Source organism: Polypterus senegalus, chromosome 13, assembly GCF_016835505.1.
Source record: "Polypterus senegalus isolate Bchr_013 chromosome 13, ASM1683550v1, whole genome shotgun sequence".
Classification (NCBI taxonomy): domain Eukaryota; kingdom Metazoa; phylum Chordata; class Cladistia; order Polypteriformes; family Polypteridae; genus Polypterus; species Polypterus senegalus.
Window position 1 is genome coordinate 80,849,272 of NC_053166.1, and position 18,790 is coordinate 80,868,061.

Here is an 18,790-nt window from a genome sequence, read left to right on the forward strand (position 1 = left end):
AGGGTTGGGGGAGAGATCCTGCCCCAAGTGGAGGAGTTCAAGTATCTCGGGGTCTTGTTCATGAGTGAGGGAAGAATGGAGCGTGAGATCAACAGGCGGATCGGTGCGGCGTCCGCAGTGATGCAGGCTCTGCATCGGTCTGTCGTGGTGAAAAAGGAGCTGAGCCGTAAGGCAAAGCTCTCAATTCACCAGTCGATCTACGCTCCTACCCTCACCTATGATCATGAGCTGTGGGTAGTGACCGAAAGAACGAGATCGTGAATACAAGCGGCTGAAATGAGTTTCCTCCGCAGGGTGTCTGGGCTTTCCCTTAAAGATAGGGTGAGAAGCTCAGTCATCCTGGAGGGGCTCAGAGTAGAGCCGCTGCTCCTCCGCATCTAAAGGAGTCAGATGAGGTGGCTCAGGCATCTGATCAGGATGCCTCCTGGACGCCTCCCTGGTGAGGTATTCCGCCACGTCCAACCGGGAGGAGGCCCCGAGGAAGACCCAGGACACGCTGGAGGGACTATGTCTCCCGGCTGGCCTGGGAATGCCTTGGGATTCTCCCAGAAGAGCTGGAAGAAGTGGCCGGGGAGAGGGAAGTCTGGGCATCTCTGCTTAAGCTGCTGCCCCCGCGACCCGACCTCGGATAAGCGGAAGAGGATGGATGGATGGATGGATCTATACAAAATATGAATCATCCATCCATAATTATAACCATAGTTTACTTGAAAATTTGTGAAAGTATTCAGTACCACTACCGGAAGTTGCCCAAGAATTGATTCCTTATCTTTGATATAAAGCAGGTGTACAAAATCTCACTGATCTAGGTCGAAGCGTTTTGAGTTATCGTGTTTACACACAGACAGACATAATTTAAAAAATGGCATTTTCAGTCTCAGTAAGGTCTAAAACGACAAGATTCATCAAAATCTCAATGATGTATTTTTTCACGATTCCTATACTTTCTCTATACTATGTATATGAGAAAGTAAAAAGCTGCAAGCGTACAATTTATTTAAAAAATGTCATCTAATCCCTTAAATATAAATTGTGTCTCTTTTTTTCTGAATTTGAGGTCTTTTATTTATTTGAAATATTGAACAACTATTCTACAGATGGAAGCGGTGCCAAAAATGCTGCTGCACTGTTGGCTATCTTGCCATGCCATTGTTAAATAGCAGTTGGCTGCTAAAATAAGAATGAGTTGTGGTGGGTTTGGCAACATGCTATCAACACCTGCTCCCAACCAACCTGTGGGGTCAGAATTTTTATAAGCATGTGTAATTAAAGCAGAAAACAATTTGCAGTGACTCCTGTACACATTAGTTAGAAACACTCAGAACTTCATAAAGAGCTGTTAGGTATTTCTGAGGGTGGAATTTATATTTTTGTTAATACCATCTGATGCTGACAGTTTGATTGGAGAGTCAAAACCATTTCAATGTGTTGATCTTAGATGTTTGTGTAAGAATGTGACTAATAAGGGACTGTTGACTCATCTGGGATTAGTTACTGCCAAGTGTCCAGCGCTGCTATTCTCTATGATTTACAATAAGGTAGTTCAGAAGACAAATATTTAGGCTGAATTCTCCTCGATTTGAAGTCTGCATGTTCCCTTCATGTTGTCATGGGTTTCCCAAAGGTACGTAATCAGACAGACTTGGGCTTTAAAATTGCCTCAGTGTGAGGGCGTGTGGAGCTGTGCTTCAGATTGTTTTGCAACTGACTATTGTCCCATTCCAGGCCGATTCCAGTAACACATGATCCTAAACTGGATTAAACAGGTTTGGAAAATGGATCTATCAATTAGAGGTGTAGAAAACAAGTTGGGGGAAGCGGGATCAGGGAGATCTTTGGACCCAGTGAAAGCCTGAAAATCATAAATATAGGTGGTCCCTAAAAATAACATATATAAAAATAGAATTTTAATCCAGGATGCCAAATGAAGCCACAGCAATAACCACTACACTACACTACCATTGCCTATGAAAGACACTTAAGTTTTTTTTATTTTTAGATGCTATATAGTTTATTTAGTCATTCATTGTATAATTCATTATCAAAACCACTTTAATTCCTATCAAAGTTGCTTGGCCTTGAGCCTATGAATGGTTGCTGATTATTTTTAGATGCAATACAGTTTAGCCAAGTTGATGGTGCTGAGAGCAGAAAACAGGAAGTGACAGATATTACTGACACCGGCATTGTTCATGTAGCACAGTAACACTAAATGCTGTGCTTCTGCCTTCTTTGCAATTAAGCATCACCAACCATCTTAATCAGCACATCTTGGAAGGAAAACCAGAGAATGTTTGAAAACACACACACAGAACACACTGTGCAAATTCAGACACAATGTAGATGACTATTTACTTTTTCTGGAGGTAGACTTGACTTCTTTAAATGTAAACCCAAACCATCAGACATTCTCATAATTGCAGTACCCATGGGTCAGTGGTTGCACTTGAATAAATCTGCTAAAAACACTGATAGCAAAAACTAAAGTGCTGTAATTAGTCAGAGCTTTGCTTGATGTGTACTTAGTTCTGCTGTTGTGGCCACAAAGATGCAGACTGCCATGAAACCTCAAAGCAATGGCCAGCTTAGCTCATCCATGGGCTGAATTGTGTACAGAAGAGGCCAGTTGGCATGCACTTAATACTACAGAGCTCAGATCAGAGGGCATCCATCTTATGATAAATTTCACTTTAACAAGCTATTCTTTATGAAATTTTAGGAAGGAATTTAATTGCTCATATGTCGCTACATTAAATGGTTATGCAAAAAACGTTGATTTGGTCATTCTCATTCTGAAAAACCTCTCCTGCAGTTGCTGCTAAGGGTGATTTTTAGAGATGCACATTAATTTTTAAAGGAGAACCAAATTGATGAAAAGCAATTACAGTAATTTCAGCTGTCTTCAATTCAGAAGGGTCAGTCTTCTTATCTAGTATCAATTTTCAAATTTATTTTTCACCCACCATTTACCTCTCTGCCATACAGTGCCTTTTAGCCTGGAAAAAGATACATCTCTGGAGGTAGTGTTGAATTTTTAATGTAAGAGCTTTAGAGAAGTGTTTTCAATGAAAGGCACAATCTGCCAAGATAAATTCTTCATTCTTTTCCTCTGTCCTTTCCCTGACAGTAGTTCTACTCACCAGGCTAAGATGTAACTTATTCATAAAGCATCTTCAATCATCGGACTAAGTCTTAGGTCCTCAGAATAACCAGTGCCCTCCTGAAACGCTTGAAAACTCTATCTACTTCATTATTCCCATTTATTAGGAGTGTTAAGTACAGATCAGGTCAGGTTGGGGAGCATGCACTGGTACAGCATGAAGCCACACCCATCACACAACAAAACAGGTCGGGATCCTGGTTGGCAAACACTACCCCCACCCCCCTGCTCCAGTCACATCCTCCAGAAATGACCATCTATTTGCTCCAGCCAGGTGTTATGTGGGCATCCCCTGGGCTTGGTCCAGCTGATTGGACCCTAAACAATGAGAATCATGCCAGTCAGATCACCCTCAGGTAATTTTGCCACATGGCCATAGTGCCATAACTGACACTCCCTCACAATGCAGGTAATGTGCCTCATTCAGGACTCCATGAGCAACCACTCATTCGACACAGTCAAAATAGAGGTGCCCAAGGTTTCTCTGAAGAGACACAGTACCGAAGGAGTCCAGTCTCCATCTCAGGACACTGGATAGTGTCCATGTCTCACAACCATTTAGCAAGACAGGAAGCACCAGGACTCTAAAGACTTGGACCTCCGTCCTTTTACATAGATATCAGGAGCACCACACACTCCTTTCCAGCGACCTCATGACCCCCCCATGCTCTCCCAGTCCATCTACTGATTTCATATGAAGAGACACCACCGACATGAATGTCACTGCCAAGATAAGTAAACCTCTAGACAAGGTCGACATTCTCTCTGCAGACAGACAGACTGCTGATGGCTGTGCCCAAAAGGTTGTTAAAGGCCTGGATCTTGGTTTTATCCAGGACACTTGAAAGCCCAGACACTCAGACTCCTCGCTCAGTTTCTCGAGAGCTCCAATCAGAGCCTCCTTTGAATCCGCAAAGATTACAGCTTCATCGCTAAAGTCAAGATCAGTGAATCTTTCTTAATCAACAGATACCCTAGAGCCACTGGACCCCATAACTTTGCCCAACACCCAGTCCCATCCAAGTTTTGAACAGAGTAGGAGCAAGAACACACCCCTCATGAACCCCAGAATCAACTGGGAAAAACACAGAGTTTCTGCCCCCACTCAGCACAGCACTCACAGTATTACTGTAGAGGCCAGCCATGATATCTAGCAGCTTTGTGGGGATCCAGCAAAGTCTCAGGATGTCCCACAGGGCAGCTCAATCAACTAAGTCGAATACTTTGCGAAAATCAACAAAGGCTGCAAAGAAACACGGCTGATATTTGTGTTTGCACTCGATGAAAACCCTCAGTGCCAGGATGTGGTCGATGGTGCACTACTTAGGCATAAAACCAGACCACTCCAGTCAATGGTAGATGAGTAAGTGATCATGGATTCTATTGAGGATGACCCTAGCAAGGACCTTACCCAGCATCAAGTGAAGTGTTATCCCCCTGTAGTTGCTGCAATCCAGGCAATCACCCTTCCCTTTCCAGACAGGGACAACAAGTCCTGTTTTCCAGTCATTTGGGATGATGCCTGTCACCTAAATGGAAGCAAAGATTGTATGCAATGCCAGGACAGCCTTACCACCATCCTGGAGAAGTTCACCCCGGGTAACAGAGATCCCTGCAACCTTCCCTACTATCATATGATTGACCACTTGTGCAATCTCGGCAAGACTGGATGGTTCACAGTTAATTGGAGAATCAGCTTCAAGGACTGTGGATCCAGAGATATCCAACGTCCTAGCCGGAGGATCAGCTTTAAACAGCTGCTCAAAGTAGCCAACCCAGTGGGTCACAACTGCAATTTCATCTGTAAGGACTGTTCCATCAGCTGCCCTGACTGTGACTCTTCAAGTAACAGGTTCAGGCGTGTGTAATGCTTTGATTCCTCTGTAAGCAGGACATGGGTTATGAGACCATAGATGGTGTGTTACTTGCTCATAGATTCCTCTAACACACACCTCCTTATCTGCCCTCAGAACCCTCGCAGCTGTCCTTCTCTGTTCCCCGTTCTGACTGAAGTTGCCATCAAGCAGTGCACTGTGACTCCTCTCGATGATATCCAGAGTGCCCTGCGAGATGAAACACCTCTTCCAGAGAACACTGGTAACACCAACACAACCCTCAGCAACCTTCAGGGTCTTGTCACAGAAGGTCTTCCACGTCACATTAGGAGTAGCAGTTGTACCCAAGTCCATAAGTTCCTCATACAAACTGCGTGCACACTCATCAGAAAGAGCCTGATCTTGGAACCTGGCTAGGTCCAGCCTCATTTTCCTGGTTGGTGGTAGCCTATTGGACCTAACCTGGATCTTCAAAGTAGCAACAACAAGTTTATTGTCAGAATTCACAAAGTGGGTACTTCTGTAGACCCTGCAGCTTTGTAAGAGGCTCCAGTGTGTACCCACAAGGATGTAATTGAACTCCTTCACCGCACTTACCAGTACTGTAGTACCAAGTCCAACCAGGATACTGTGATCTGCAGCCCCTAACCTTTTGCAAAGTCAAGAAACATGGAGCCACTTTTACCACAATTGGCAGATCCATGGGGAGTGACACAGTCCTCATAGTCAGCCCTGTCAGTGGTAGTGGTCACATCAAAGTCACCCATGACCAGAGGAGTGTAACCTCACAGGCACCCATCAACCAATGAGCGAAGCTGCAAATAAAATGTCTCCTTCATCAAGACATCACTCACCGTGGTCGGAGCATACACTGTGACAACAGACAAGGCATCTAGAGAGTGCCTTAATCGTAGTCTCATAATACGCTTGTCGAAAGGAGTGGCATTGGACACCATCAAAAGGTGCTGATCTGCCACAGCAACAGCTACTCCCCGAGTATGACAGCCATCAGAGTAACTAGGCAAATAAAAAGTGTACCCAACTACAGAGATCTGGGCAATCACAGGTCTGTGCACCTCAGAGAGTGCCGCCGCTGGGATGCGGAGTTTAAAAAGCTCCTCCGACAGCAGAGGATGCTGATCATCATGCCAGAGAGACAACACGCCTCCGCCTACCCAGATGGGCTGCCTCAAATTGGGACCCCAAGTGCTGCCATACAGTGGATGGTGCCTTAGCACCACACCAGTTCTAATCCCAAACAGTCCTGATCCCATTGGCTCTCTGACAGTTTTGACTCTTCCGGAGATGGGGCTCCCAAGGGCATTCCGCCATTTCCTTTATAAAGAGAGCAGCTTGGCTACTTCCACAGAGAGCAGCAAGGAGTCCTGTCTGTCATCTCAGAGCTGCATGAAGTTTTTTTTATGGTGGCAGGCAGCCACCAACCCCCATGATTTCACTGTAAGACAGCTTGCAGGGCTGGCTGCAGTTTAACGTCATACCCAGGACAAGTGTAATGTAATCAAATGTAAAAAAAAAAAGTATGAAAGTCCCGTATGTGGTTTTGAACTCACAAGCTATTTAAATAACATCATGTTAAAAAAAAAATTAATTAAATAAATAAATAAAATCACACATTTATGTTATTTAGGTGGTCGGCTGCTCTATGCCTCTCATTGGAGAACATCAGGATGAAGACCGTGGTCTCATAGCAGACCTGGTTCTCAGTAAGATGAACCAGACCATGGCGAGAACACCAATTCCATCTCCAGTTCGGCCGCCTACAGCCCAGACAGCCCAGACAGCTCAGGTATGTTGGAACTGTTTTGTTTACAGTATTTCTAACTTCTGATCTTCCACTTGATCTCTTAGAAGGGAGATAACAGAGTATAACAAACACTGTGAACCTTAACTATTCCTTAAAATGCTAAAGCAAAGATGATCAGATAGTGAATAGTGCCCTGCCAAAGTGGAATCTTGTTTTTATAAAGCGGTTTATCTCATTTTCCCATTTCCAGTGGCTTATTAGTACTTTTTGATATGGGCCTTTAGTAGAATCTAAAAATCCCAAAAGAATCTCGCATAAATATTTTGTTATCTTGTGTATATGTTCATGCTGCACTGTTAAAGCTTTGATTCTGTAAAACTTTCTATTATAAACAAACAATGGCCCTGACATGACTGTGGCACAGTGTCTAAAATAATTCATTCAGTAATGAATAAATAATTGCACTGTTGGGGAAAAAAAAAACACATTATCTTCATATCTAGTATAACAATACACTATACAGCATGCCATAGCTAGGTTTGTTTTCAGATTAGTTCACTTACTAAAAACAAAACTTTCCATTTTGTCTGTTTGCTATTCACTAATTGCCCCCTTTCATTTGTCATTCTGTCTGTCCAAACTTCACTCCTCTACCTCGATTAGCCCACAATGCAGCAAGCTGTCTCACCTCAGCCTGCCCAAGCACAGCAAAGACTTCCTGGTGCCCAGCAAGGACCCCCAGCCCAGCAGCGTCCTCCTCCACAAGGTGAGTTCTATATGAATCTTTTTGCTGACATATAGCCTCAATGCGAATATAGTAGGGGAGGTCAAATCTAGAGCTACAAAGCAGAGTTTAAATCAAACCATAGGACACACTTATTGACATGCATATATCCACTTATACAGGGCAAATTTAGAGCTGCCAAATAACTGAGTATGCAAGTCTCTGGGATTCATTGGTGAAAAAAGGGTAATGAAGAGTTTGAATTATGGCAAAAATCCTTGTTGACTATTCTACTATTGTTCTTTCCTTTCTGAAGTTTCTTCCAGATTTCCCCACCCTTTTATCCATTCTCCTTAGTGTTACTGTAGCAATTCAGACACTGACTTTTCAATTTCAATTGACATTGTCAATTCAATGTCTGTCTGACCTTACACAGACAAGTAATCTCTCACACAGAGATGACAAATAAATAATGACACACAGACAAGACACATAGGAAGGTGACGGTGTTACAAACTTGTTTTTTGCTTGGAATAGCACTACATGTAGATTGTTTCTTCAGCTCCCTGTGTGGATTCTACTGACTTTGGCTGCTTATCTTTCACAGAACTTTGGAGTAAAATATTTCCAAACAACATTTTTGGACTGAAATGTAACTTTTTCAGTAATTCTTCAACTGGTTTGTTTGAATGATTGATTCTTGCATATATACACACACAGTTTAGCACATATACTGTTAGTTTGTACAGAAGGATGGGTAGTTGGGGTGAGTGTTAATTATTAGTGTGTCATATTATTTTGTTATATGTACATTACTGTGTTATTATCATGTAGCTTGTGATGTTGATACTGTTAGTAGGAATACATCTTTAGCTTCTTTAACTGCATCTACTTGAACAGCATTTATTTGGGTTAAGATGATCCGCTGTGGCAACCCCTAACAGGAACAGCCGAAAGAAGAAGTAGTGTTGAGGACCTGTCTAGTTTGATAATGGCCAATGTTTCTGAACATCATCAAACTCCCTAATGGAGTATGAAGTATGAGCATCAAGTCCGGTAAACACAAGTTTGTTACAACACATCTGGACAGTAAACCATTCAAATAGGATATCTTGATATTGATAAACTGATATGTTAGGCAGCAATAGAGCAAGCTGGCAACATTTGATACCCATAACAGAAATGTAGTTTCATCAAATCACATACTGTTCATAACTTTAACAACTTACATATTGCACATATTAAAGGGCATGTTTAAAGGGGAAAATTTGTAGATAATTTAGGTACGTTAGCAGTAGAAAAAGAAAGAGCATAACTCCTAATAAATGTATTTTAGATAACAACATAAAATTATTGTTGCTGTTATGCAAACATTTATCAAAAATGAACTACTTTAAGCAGCAGCCTTTAGTGGAAATTCTACTGATAAATATCATTATAGTATTTTCCTTGTACCTGCCTGAGATTAGCTATCCTGACTCCAGCTGCTTTGCTTTTTTATAGATGGAATAAATTAGTGCTGCACAGAGGCCTGTAGTAATGTATACCCACTAGTTAGAATCTTCCTGACACCCTACAGAAAACAAGAAAGTAAAGCTTTTTCCCTAATTAAAGAAAATGGTCAAACAGGATGCCTCTAGCACTGAAGTAAACAAAGTGATTGTGAAAAGTTTATAATTTACTGTGCAATTAAATCCCAGGCTTGAATCAATGCAGACTGGGCAATGAATCACAGAAAATGATACACTGGTGTTAAGTATTTTTTCCCCTTGTTGGAATAACTAGTCCTTATTATAAAGACAGAATAAGCCTGCAAAATACTAAGTCCACTGGCTGTTTTTCCATTGTACTGTAGTGGACTGAGACCTGTAGCCTGTATTTGCCTAAGATTGCCATACTGGGCATATGGAGCAAGGGCAGCATGTTATGCATGTCAACTCTTAAAAATATTTTTTTCACATAAAGTTGGCTGTAGTATTCTAAATCCTGTTTTTATATTTTTATGGATTCCTCAAAGTCTTTCCCACCCTGCCTTAGTCAAATGTTAGTAAATAGATTGAAAAATTGCTTCTCATCTGTACATTATAAGATGTACATTATAAGATGCTGCAGATGTTCTACCAGATGGTTGTGGCGAACGTCCTCTTCTACGCGGTGGTGTGCTGAGGAGTCAGCATAAAGAAGAAGGACGCCTCACGCCTGGACAAACTGGTGAGGAAGGCAGGCTCTATTGTAGGCACGGAGCTGGACAGTTTAAAATCTGTGGCAGAGCGACGGACGCTGAGCAGGCTACTGTCAATAATGGAGAATTCACTGCATCCACTGAACAGGATCATCTCCAGACAGAGGAGCAGCTTCAACAACAGACTGCTGTCACCGTCCTGCTCCACTGACAGACTGAGGAGATCGTTCCTCCTTCACACTATGCAATAACAACAACAACATTTATTTATATAGCACATTTTCATACAAAAAGTAGCTCAAAGTGCTTTACATAATGAAGAATAGAAAAATAAAAGACACAGTAAGAAAATAAAATAAGTCAACATTAATTAACATAGAATAAGAGTAAGGTCCAATGGCCAGGATGGACAGAATAAACAAAAAAAACTCCAGGCGGCTGGAGAAAAAAATAAAATCTGTAGGGATTCCAGACCATTAGACTGCCCAGTCCCCTCTGGGCATTCTACCTAACATAAATGAAACAATCCTCTTTGGATTTAGGGTTCTCACAGAAGGACTTGATGATGATGATGGTCACGTAGACTTCTGCCTTTTAATCCATTCATCATTGTTGGAGCATCATGATGCTTTGAGTAGGTGGAGGTGGCGCAGACCACCACCACAAAGAAACTGGAAAAAGAAACAGAAGAGAGAGTAGGGGTCAGTAGCGATTTTAGAGCCATCATGAATAGTTATTATGAAGAATTGAACATACAGAGTATCAGGATTAAGTTAAAGTGAAGTTATAAAAAGGCCATGCTAAAGTAATGTGTTTTAAAGTGCTCTACTGTATTTGCCTGGCGAATTCCTATTGGCAGGCTATTCCAGATTTTATGTGCATAACAGCAGAAGGCGACTCTTCAATTCCACCAGGGGGGGCAAAAGTTAATATTATTCAAAGTTATTGTCTGTTTTTTGCATTTTTATTACTCTTTAGTTTAATATTGTTTTTATCAGTATGCTGCTGCCGGATTATGTGAATTTCCCCTTGGGATTAATAAAGTATCTATCTATCTATCTATCTATCTATCTATCTATCTATCTATCTATCTATTATTATAAGTACAACACATATTGACCTTGTTTTTGTGCTACAAAGAATCCCAAGTCTGTTATCAAAGTTACAATATTGGGTCACTGTTAAAGCTAGTGTTACAAGCATTAAATATGAAATATTTGTTATGTATGTGGTGTTGCAGAAAGTGTGAATTTAGTGCTACTAGTGCTATGTACAAACATAATACTACTATAAGGGAAAAGGAACATGAACAGCAGCTTTGAGGTTTAAGTGGATTACCTTGTTATGCATTTAAAGTATAAGGGTCACTAATTCAGTATGTTGCTGATGGAAAAACTTTGTGAAAGACCCAACACAGCACACTTTGCTTCAACCTTCCAAGAAGCTCATGGTCGACCTTAAACATAATCCAAACAAACTTTCATATACTGATACTAACTGCACAAAATATAATAATATGAAGGTATAGTTTATGATCTTTTTCCACTAATAGGAAAGAAGATTGACTGAGTACTGTAATGCTAGAGTGTCAGTGTAGACTACAGGTAGACAGTAGACAAAGATGGGATGCTAGAGAAAAAACTAAAGTGGGGATTGTGGGGAACAGAGATGATTAGTTAAGTGGGACACTGTGTTAGAAATAAGAGTTACACCAGATTATCTAGGGTTGGAAATCAGGTGCCTGAAGCTTAAGAAACAAAAACAGAATGATGCAGTTCTGATCCTGTCAGTCCACAGTCTATGCAGATTTCTTTCATCAATTTATCTATTTTCACAATTGGTCCTTTCTACTAAGAATTGTGGATCAACAAAATATTAGGTGTCAGGCGGAGGTACAACACAGACTTTTATAAAACACCTATGGTAGGAGATTTACTGGTAACTGTTAGTGAGATGTGACAATATTCTTGTCAGTGTTCGTGAACAAATGTGAAAGTGAAACAACAGTGAAGTTAGTTACCTTGCCCCAAAAATCAAATACTTGAGTAAGTGCTGATTCCTGTATTATATCTTCCCATTTATTGTACTGGGTGAGAGGTATATCAGTTGAACCACACCTGATTCTTGCTTGGTTTGAGATAATGATTCTTGCAAGCACCCAATGTATTCCAAAGGACAGCACTACTACAATTGTGGCCAAAAGTTTTGAGAATGAGAAATATTAATTTTCACAAAGTTTGTTGCCTCGGTTTTAATGATGTGTCTAAGAGTGATCAGATGAATTGCAAATAATTGCAAAGTCCCTCTTTGCTATGAAAATGAACTTAATCCCAAAAAAAAACAAATTTCCACTGCTGTTGTGAAGAAGGCTCCACGACACCCAAGAAAGTCTAGCAAGTGCCAGGACCATCTCCTAAAGTTGATTCAGCTGCAGGACTGGGGCACCAACAGTGCAGAGCTTACACTCACACCTGCCCGCTGCCATTCCTGAGCATCTGCACGCACAGTGAGGCAAAAACTTTAGGAGGATGGCCCGGTGTCTAGAAGGGCAGCAAAGGAGCCAATTCTCTCCAAGATAAACATCAGGGACAGACTGATATTCTGCAAATGGTACAGGCATTGGACTGCTGGGGTAAAGACATTTTCTCTGATGAATCTCCTTTCCAATTGTTTGGAATGTCCGGAGAAGAAAAGGTGAGCGCTACCATCAGTCCTGTGTCATGCCAACAGTAAAGCATCTTGAGACCATTCATGTGTGGAGTTGCTTCTCAGGCAAGGGAGTGGGCTCACTCATAATTTTGCCTAAGAACACAGCCATTAATAAAGAATGGTACCAAAACTTCCTCCGAGAGCAACTTCTCCCAACCATCCAAGAACAGTTTGGTGACGAACAATGCCTTTTCCAGCATGATGAAGCACTGTGCCATAAGGCAAAACTGATTAAGTGGCTCAGGGAACAAAACATCAAAATTATGGGTCCATGGCCATGAAACTCACTAGTCCGTAATCCCATTGAGAACTTGTGGTCAATCCTCAAGAGGCAGGTGGACAAACAAAAACCCACAAATTCTGACAAACACCAAGCATTGATTATGCAAGAATGGTCCGCCATCAGTCAGGATTTGGCCCAGAAGTTGATTGACAGCATACCAGGGTGAATTGCAGAGGTCTTCAAAAAGAAGGGCCAACACTGCAAAAATTGACTCTTTGCTTAAACTTAATGTAATTGTCAATAAAAGCCTTTGAAAACTTATGAAATGCTTGTAATTATACTTCAGTATACCATAGAAACATCTGATAAAAACATCGAAAAACACTGACACAAATACTGGTTTTCACAAAGTTTGCTGCTTCATTCTCAAAACTTTTGGCCACTATTGTGCAATGTGTGTATTTCTGTACTGAAATGAATATTAACAAATCTAATTTTGTCTGTACATTTTAGGTGGGCCTCAACAGCCTCCTCAAAGTTCTCAAGGTGTTCGTCAAGGCCCTCCCTCACAGCAGAGACCACCACCTCAGGGGCAGCCAATACAAGGCTTAAGTCAACCACCACCCCAGCAGCAGCAGCAGAGAGCTCCAAGCCCTAGCACCCAGCACCCTACATCTCCAGCCCCAGTACAGCAGCAAAGGCAGCCTAGTCCTGGGGGTGGAGGCCAAGCAGGGCCACCACAACAACGACAGCCAGGACCAGGTGCTCAGCAGCCACAGCAGAAACCATCATCTGGTCAAGGATCACCACAAAGAAGTCAATCAGGATCTCCTCAGATGCAAAGGCAGCAGCCTGCCCCATCTCAGCAACAGCCACAACAGAGGCCAACTGGTGCATCAGTGCAGAAACCCATTGGGGTTCAGCAACAGCAAAGGCCACCACAGCAAAGGTCACAAGGGCAAGGGGCACAGCCACAGCCTCCTCGACAGCCCACACAAGGGGTTCCACAAGCCTCTCAACAGCAGCAACAGAGGGCATCATCCCAGGGTCCTCCACCACAGCAACAGGGTAGACCCATGGCACCCACAACTCAGCAGCCTCGGCCTTCAGCTCAAGGGCAAGGGGGTCCCTTAGGAATGGGAGGTCCTGGAAGTGTAGGGAACCGCCCTCCTGTACAGCAAAAACCATTGCCTCCACAGAAGCCCAGCCAGGAACAGAGCCAAGGAATGGGATTGCCTTCGCAGCCGCATCCCCAACTCAAGTAAGATTGCTTTCCAGTTGCAGAAGAGCATTGTCAAGTGCTGCCAGATTTTAGCTTTAGATTTTAATATTGAAAAAAGAAAAAAAAAAAAAGAAGTGCCCATCCAGTGACAAATTAGATCATCTCAGCCTTATTGCAAGCTAAACATTCAGCTAAAAAAATATTGTGGTTCACAATAATCATGATGCACATTCCAAAAAATAGAAATCTATAACTAAATGTAAAACCAATTGACATTGTTGATTGTGCTACAGAATTTTAGGTTTTTTGAGCACATCTTTTTGCCATTGAAGACTCTACTCCTTCAAAACCAAGGGTGAGCAATTTTGGTCTTGGAGGGCTGAAGTGGCTGCAGGTTTTTGTTCCAATACAGTTTGTTAATTAGATTTGTTATTAACATTATTATTTCTCTTTTAATATGATGACTTGTTAGTGGTTAACTCTGCAATGTCAGGTCATTCTTATATGTAGATTTATTTCCCTTTTAATGATATAATTTAAATGATTCAAAGTCTCAAACAGATTAACACTTTTCAGTCCTTCAAAACAGATTAATACTTTATTAGTCCTTCACTTTTTTCTCATTAGTTTCCTTCTAAGTATTTTATTAAGCCAAATAGTTCACGATGAATACATACAGCTGTAAATAAAAACAATATAATTGGAGAACTGCCAGTTCCTTTGTTTTAATAAGAAGCAATTCAAAACAGTGAATGCAACTTTTTAAAACTAAAATGAACAATTAAGGATTCAAAATCAAACAAGACAATAAGAGTGGAGCACAAAAATGTCACTTGAGCAACAAGTGTTTCATCAACAATAATTCACTTCTCCTTAAGAAACTGAGTTCGACCAAAAATCTGCAGCCACTGCGGCCCTCCAGGACTGATGTTGTTTACCACTGCTTTTGACTTAAGGAACGTTTAAGTAAACTGTGAAAGCAATTAGTTTCCCACAGTTCATTTTATGTGGCCCAGGGGTAGAAGCACTAAAGGTTATATCGCTGAATGCTGGTTCATCTCTCACCTTTGACTTGCTGTGTGATCCTGAGTGAGTCACTTAGCTTCAGTTTTTAAAAATAGGAATTAAACAGTGGACCTATACATGTAAAATGCCTTAAGAAAGTGGCACTAGGAGGTAAAGATTTCAACATTTTTAAGTCCAGTTTAAGGATCAGACACGCCATGGCATGAACATCATTGTGTTACATTGTCTATGATATCATGCTTAGTACATGTAGGGTTTTCATAAAGATACAGAGGAAAGTGTTGCATAAAGTCCATTGAAGAACCACAGAATGCTTTCTATAGCAAAGCACTATGCAAAACAAAGACTATTTACCTCTGTTGTTGGCTAAATTTGTAGTAGTAAATAGACACTTGATTATGCTGCAATGCTGTATGCGCCACATGGTGAATAAGCAATAGTCTACAGAATAATATTTAATCAACTCAAATACAATATCATAGCATAAAACAGAACCTTGTTTTCCTGTGATAATGAATTCAACTTTCAACACTCCTTACTAACAAGTCTTGCTATGGTTGACCATCGATTTCATACATTAAAAGAAGGCATTTGCCTGTCTAATCTGACATTGTCAATAACTTATTCAAATTGCCAAAATTCTAAAATCACTTAGTAAAATATTAACATTTCTAGCCTTCTTAAACCATGTTTGGCTGGTTATGACCGATCTGGCAGCACTGACTATGTTATCTATTGTGGCTGCTGTTTCAAGGTGCCTTGCCAAGATTGTCCTCCTGGCCGCTAAGAAATCCTTTTGGTTTTTGCACCACTTCACCTTCCCGGCTGGTTTATTATCAGGGTGTTTTGAAGACTTTATGCTCAAGGATTGTAACTGATATTTTTATCCCCCATTTTCTCAAGATTAGTCAATTTTCCAGCTGATAAGTGTTAGCAGAAGTGGTCTACAAAACAGCCAAGTCTGAAAAAACTTCACTCTGTCGTTCTTAAAAGTAGGTATTATAGGCTATTTTGGTTTGGCACCTGGAAACAGTAATCCTAGGTAATCCAGATTATCACAAAGCATTTTTCCAGTCCTTCTAGCCCCCCACCCTTTACTTGAAATTTTGGGTCCAGCAACAGACTCACAAATATTTCCTCATGGACATAGCTGTCTTCTGGCTATCCTTCCTCTCAAGGTCTTTTGTTATTTAATTACTGTTATTGGTTATAGTGTTAGGAGTATAAATATGCTCATGTATGTTGCATTATGGGACTATTTAAGGCAACTGTAGATAAGATCACACATATTAAGGATAACATTATTAACTACTGAAAGTGAGAGAACTAAAACCAGAAGACATCACCGTCCTTAAGGAGTGGATGCCCTCAATTTCGTAACCACAGAAGCATGATAGGAACGCTGGGAATGTTCGAATAGTGAAATGAAAAGCATGTGGAAAGTGTGCAGAAGAAATGCATGGTAAAAATAGGCAGTGAAGTAAAAGGAAGGGGTGGATGTCCTGCACAGTTGTGCACAACAGATATGAAAAATGTAAAATTAAGTGAGATAAGATCAAAATGCATGAGCGCAGGAAGGAGCGATGTGGGAAAAATGATATCATGAAAGGGGGAATGAAACAATGTGGAGAAAATGAAGAGATAAGAATGACAAAAGCATCTGAATGCATGGCTATTGCAAATGCAGCACCCATAGCCTGGTATGAAGTGTAAAGAAGCAGGTTACTGCAAAAGGATGGTGGCACATGTCATACTGGGTTGGAAAAATTGCATTTAGAGGCTATCACAACCTTTACAGTTGCATGTTTATGGAAAACAGTGTTGCCCCTCAAGCTTTAGTCAGCTGACCAATAAACAGATCATAAAGATATGTTCAGTCATTCTGCAGTAGAGCAGGAGGTAGCCTGTGGTGAGCTGTATACAGAGGCGTCTTTAAAAAATCTGGCTCCCTGACATTTTAACAAAATAAAATTAATGTCTTCAATACAGAGACAGTGTACATAATACAGGCCTTTCAGTAAAACTTTTCAATTTAAATAAATGAAATTTATCCATTTTTAAAAAAAAAAAAAAAACATCCTTTGACTCACTATATCCTAGGAAAAAAATCCACTTTCTTCTGCGCCAAAGCATGGCCTTTCAGCATTTGTGTGTGTGAGGGGTGTGGGGGGTGGATGTGTTATCCATTTTCTGATAAGCGTCCACCCCTTTTTATTTGGCACTACATAAATAAAATATATTATTTAATTAGTACTCTTAATAATGATGAATTTCTCCTCTCAATTAACATTCTTTTTCCTTTTAGCGATCTGGTAATAAAAACAAAATGATTACTTCCATATTATTTCATATTATTACAAATATGCTTATATTGCATTTTATTTTTTATATTTTTTGGGTTTTTCAAGAGTGATAGGAATAACACATCAAATCCAGTGAACACGTGGAGAAGTTACACAAGGCATTTATCTCTTAACAAATACAAAGAAAGAAATAAAAGAAACACAAGGAAATATAATCACAGTTTTGTCATTATAAAATATGCACTAAATACTACTTTACACAAACAGTTTGTCAATTTGGCTTCCTAGACATACATACAGGAAATATTCACAGTTTCCACTCCAGCAACACTAAATTGAATTGAAGAGGTTTGATAATGTTAGGTGATGTCCTACATAATGTCACACTTTAATATTAATATATTCTAAATAGACCAAAACAGCACTGTGAGCTTCTGCTTAATTAGACTCTAGTAGAGTAAGAGAAGGCATACATACAGTACCTTGGTGTCAGTCTAAAGGGAGATTTCTTCAACCAATTAAATGATCTGCCTTTAATACAATAAATGAAGGATTTTGTGTCCTAACAATTAAGATATTTAAACACTTTATTATTAATACTGTCGTTAAAAAGCCAGTTCTGATGTCTGACAAAAGGTATAAAGGACTATATAACAGCATTATGGAGTCTGTGAACATTAACCTGACACCTGGGTTCGCTTCCCGGGTCCTCCCTGCGTTGAGTTTGCATGTTCTCCCCGTGTCTGCGTGGGTTACCTCCGGATACTCCGGTTTCCTCCCACAATCCAAAGACATGCAGGTTAGGTGGACTGGCGATTCTAAATTGGCCCTGGTGTGTGCTTGGTGTGTGGGTGTGTTTGTGTGTGTCCTGCCCAGGATTGGTTCCTGCCTTGTGCCCTGTGTTGGCTGGGGTTGGCTCCAGCAGACCCCCGCGACCCAGTGTTCAGATTTAGCGGGTTGGAAAATGGATGGATGGATGGATGAACATTAACTTATGATAAATCCTTTTGTACATAATTAAAAGAAATGACATTTGAGGTTAAATAAATGTTACTTAGACCTGGATGGCTTTGATGATGCCATTTATTACACAAATTAGATTTTTTTCATTTGGACATTGTTAGGTACATTTGCATGTCATGTGCAAAGCACCTACTGTGAAAGCCCATGTCTATCTCTCTGTATGAAACAACTCAGCCCCACATGCACCAGTTTTGTTGAGATACAGCACACTTATTTTTTGCTTTGAATTTATTGAGACAGTTCAATTTTTGGTGCTGTACAAAGATTTTAAATTTCAAAATTTCCTATTGAAAAACAATGGCGATTTTGTGAAATTGTTTATCTTCAAACAGAAACATTCTGTGCGACTTCAACTTATAATTAGTTTACTGTTTCTATTTTATCTTGGGAACATTTGCCTGAATATATATTTTCTTTTACTCATCTGACAGCTGCTCGGATACACAATACAAGCGAGTCAGGTGTACACACACATACACACAAACAGTTCACACAGTGGTTCCCTTCTCCTGCTGCTTTAGGTAAATTAACTAATAGACTTAAAAAGTTACTTCTCTGGAAATATATGAACGGGAAAGCAACTATATAAGGATATATAAGACTAAATTGATTGAACAA

At 40.5% G+C, this 18,790-nt stretch overlaps 1 protein-coding gene across 4 annotated transcripts in view; it reads left to right on the top strand.

Annotated features, from left to right (window-relative positions):
* Positions 1-18,790, top strand: part of LOC120542909 (synapsin-1-like) — a 302,987-nt gene that overhangs the window by 273,953 nt on the left and 10,244 nt on the right. For all 4 annotated transcript variants that reach the window (XM_039775635.1, XM_039775637.1, XM_039775634.1 and 1 more), the window contains exons 10-12: positions 6,644-6,802; positions 7,424-7,526; positions 13,112-13,859. In XM_039775635.1, coding sequence (XP_039631569.1) covers positions 6,644-6,802; positions 7,424-7,526; positions 13,112-13,859 — 1,010 coding nt within the window. The remainder of the gene's footprint in view (positions 1-6,643; positions 6,803-7,423; positions 7,527-13,111; positions 13,860-18,790) is intronic.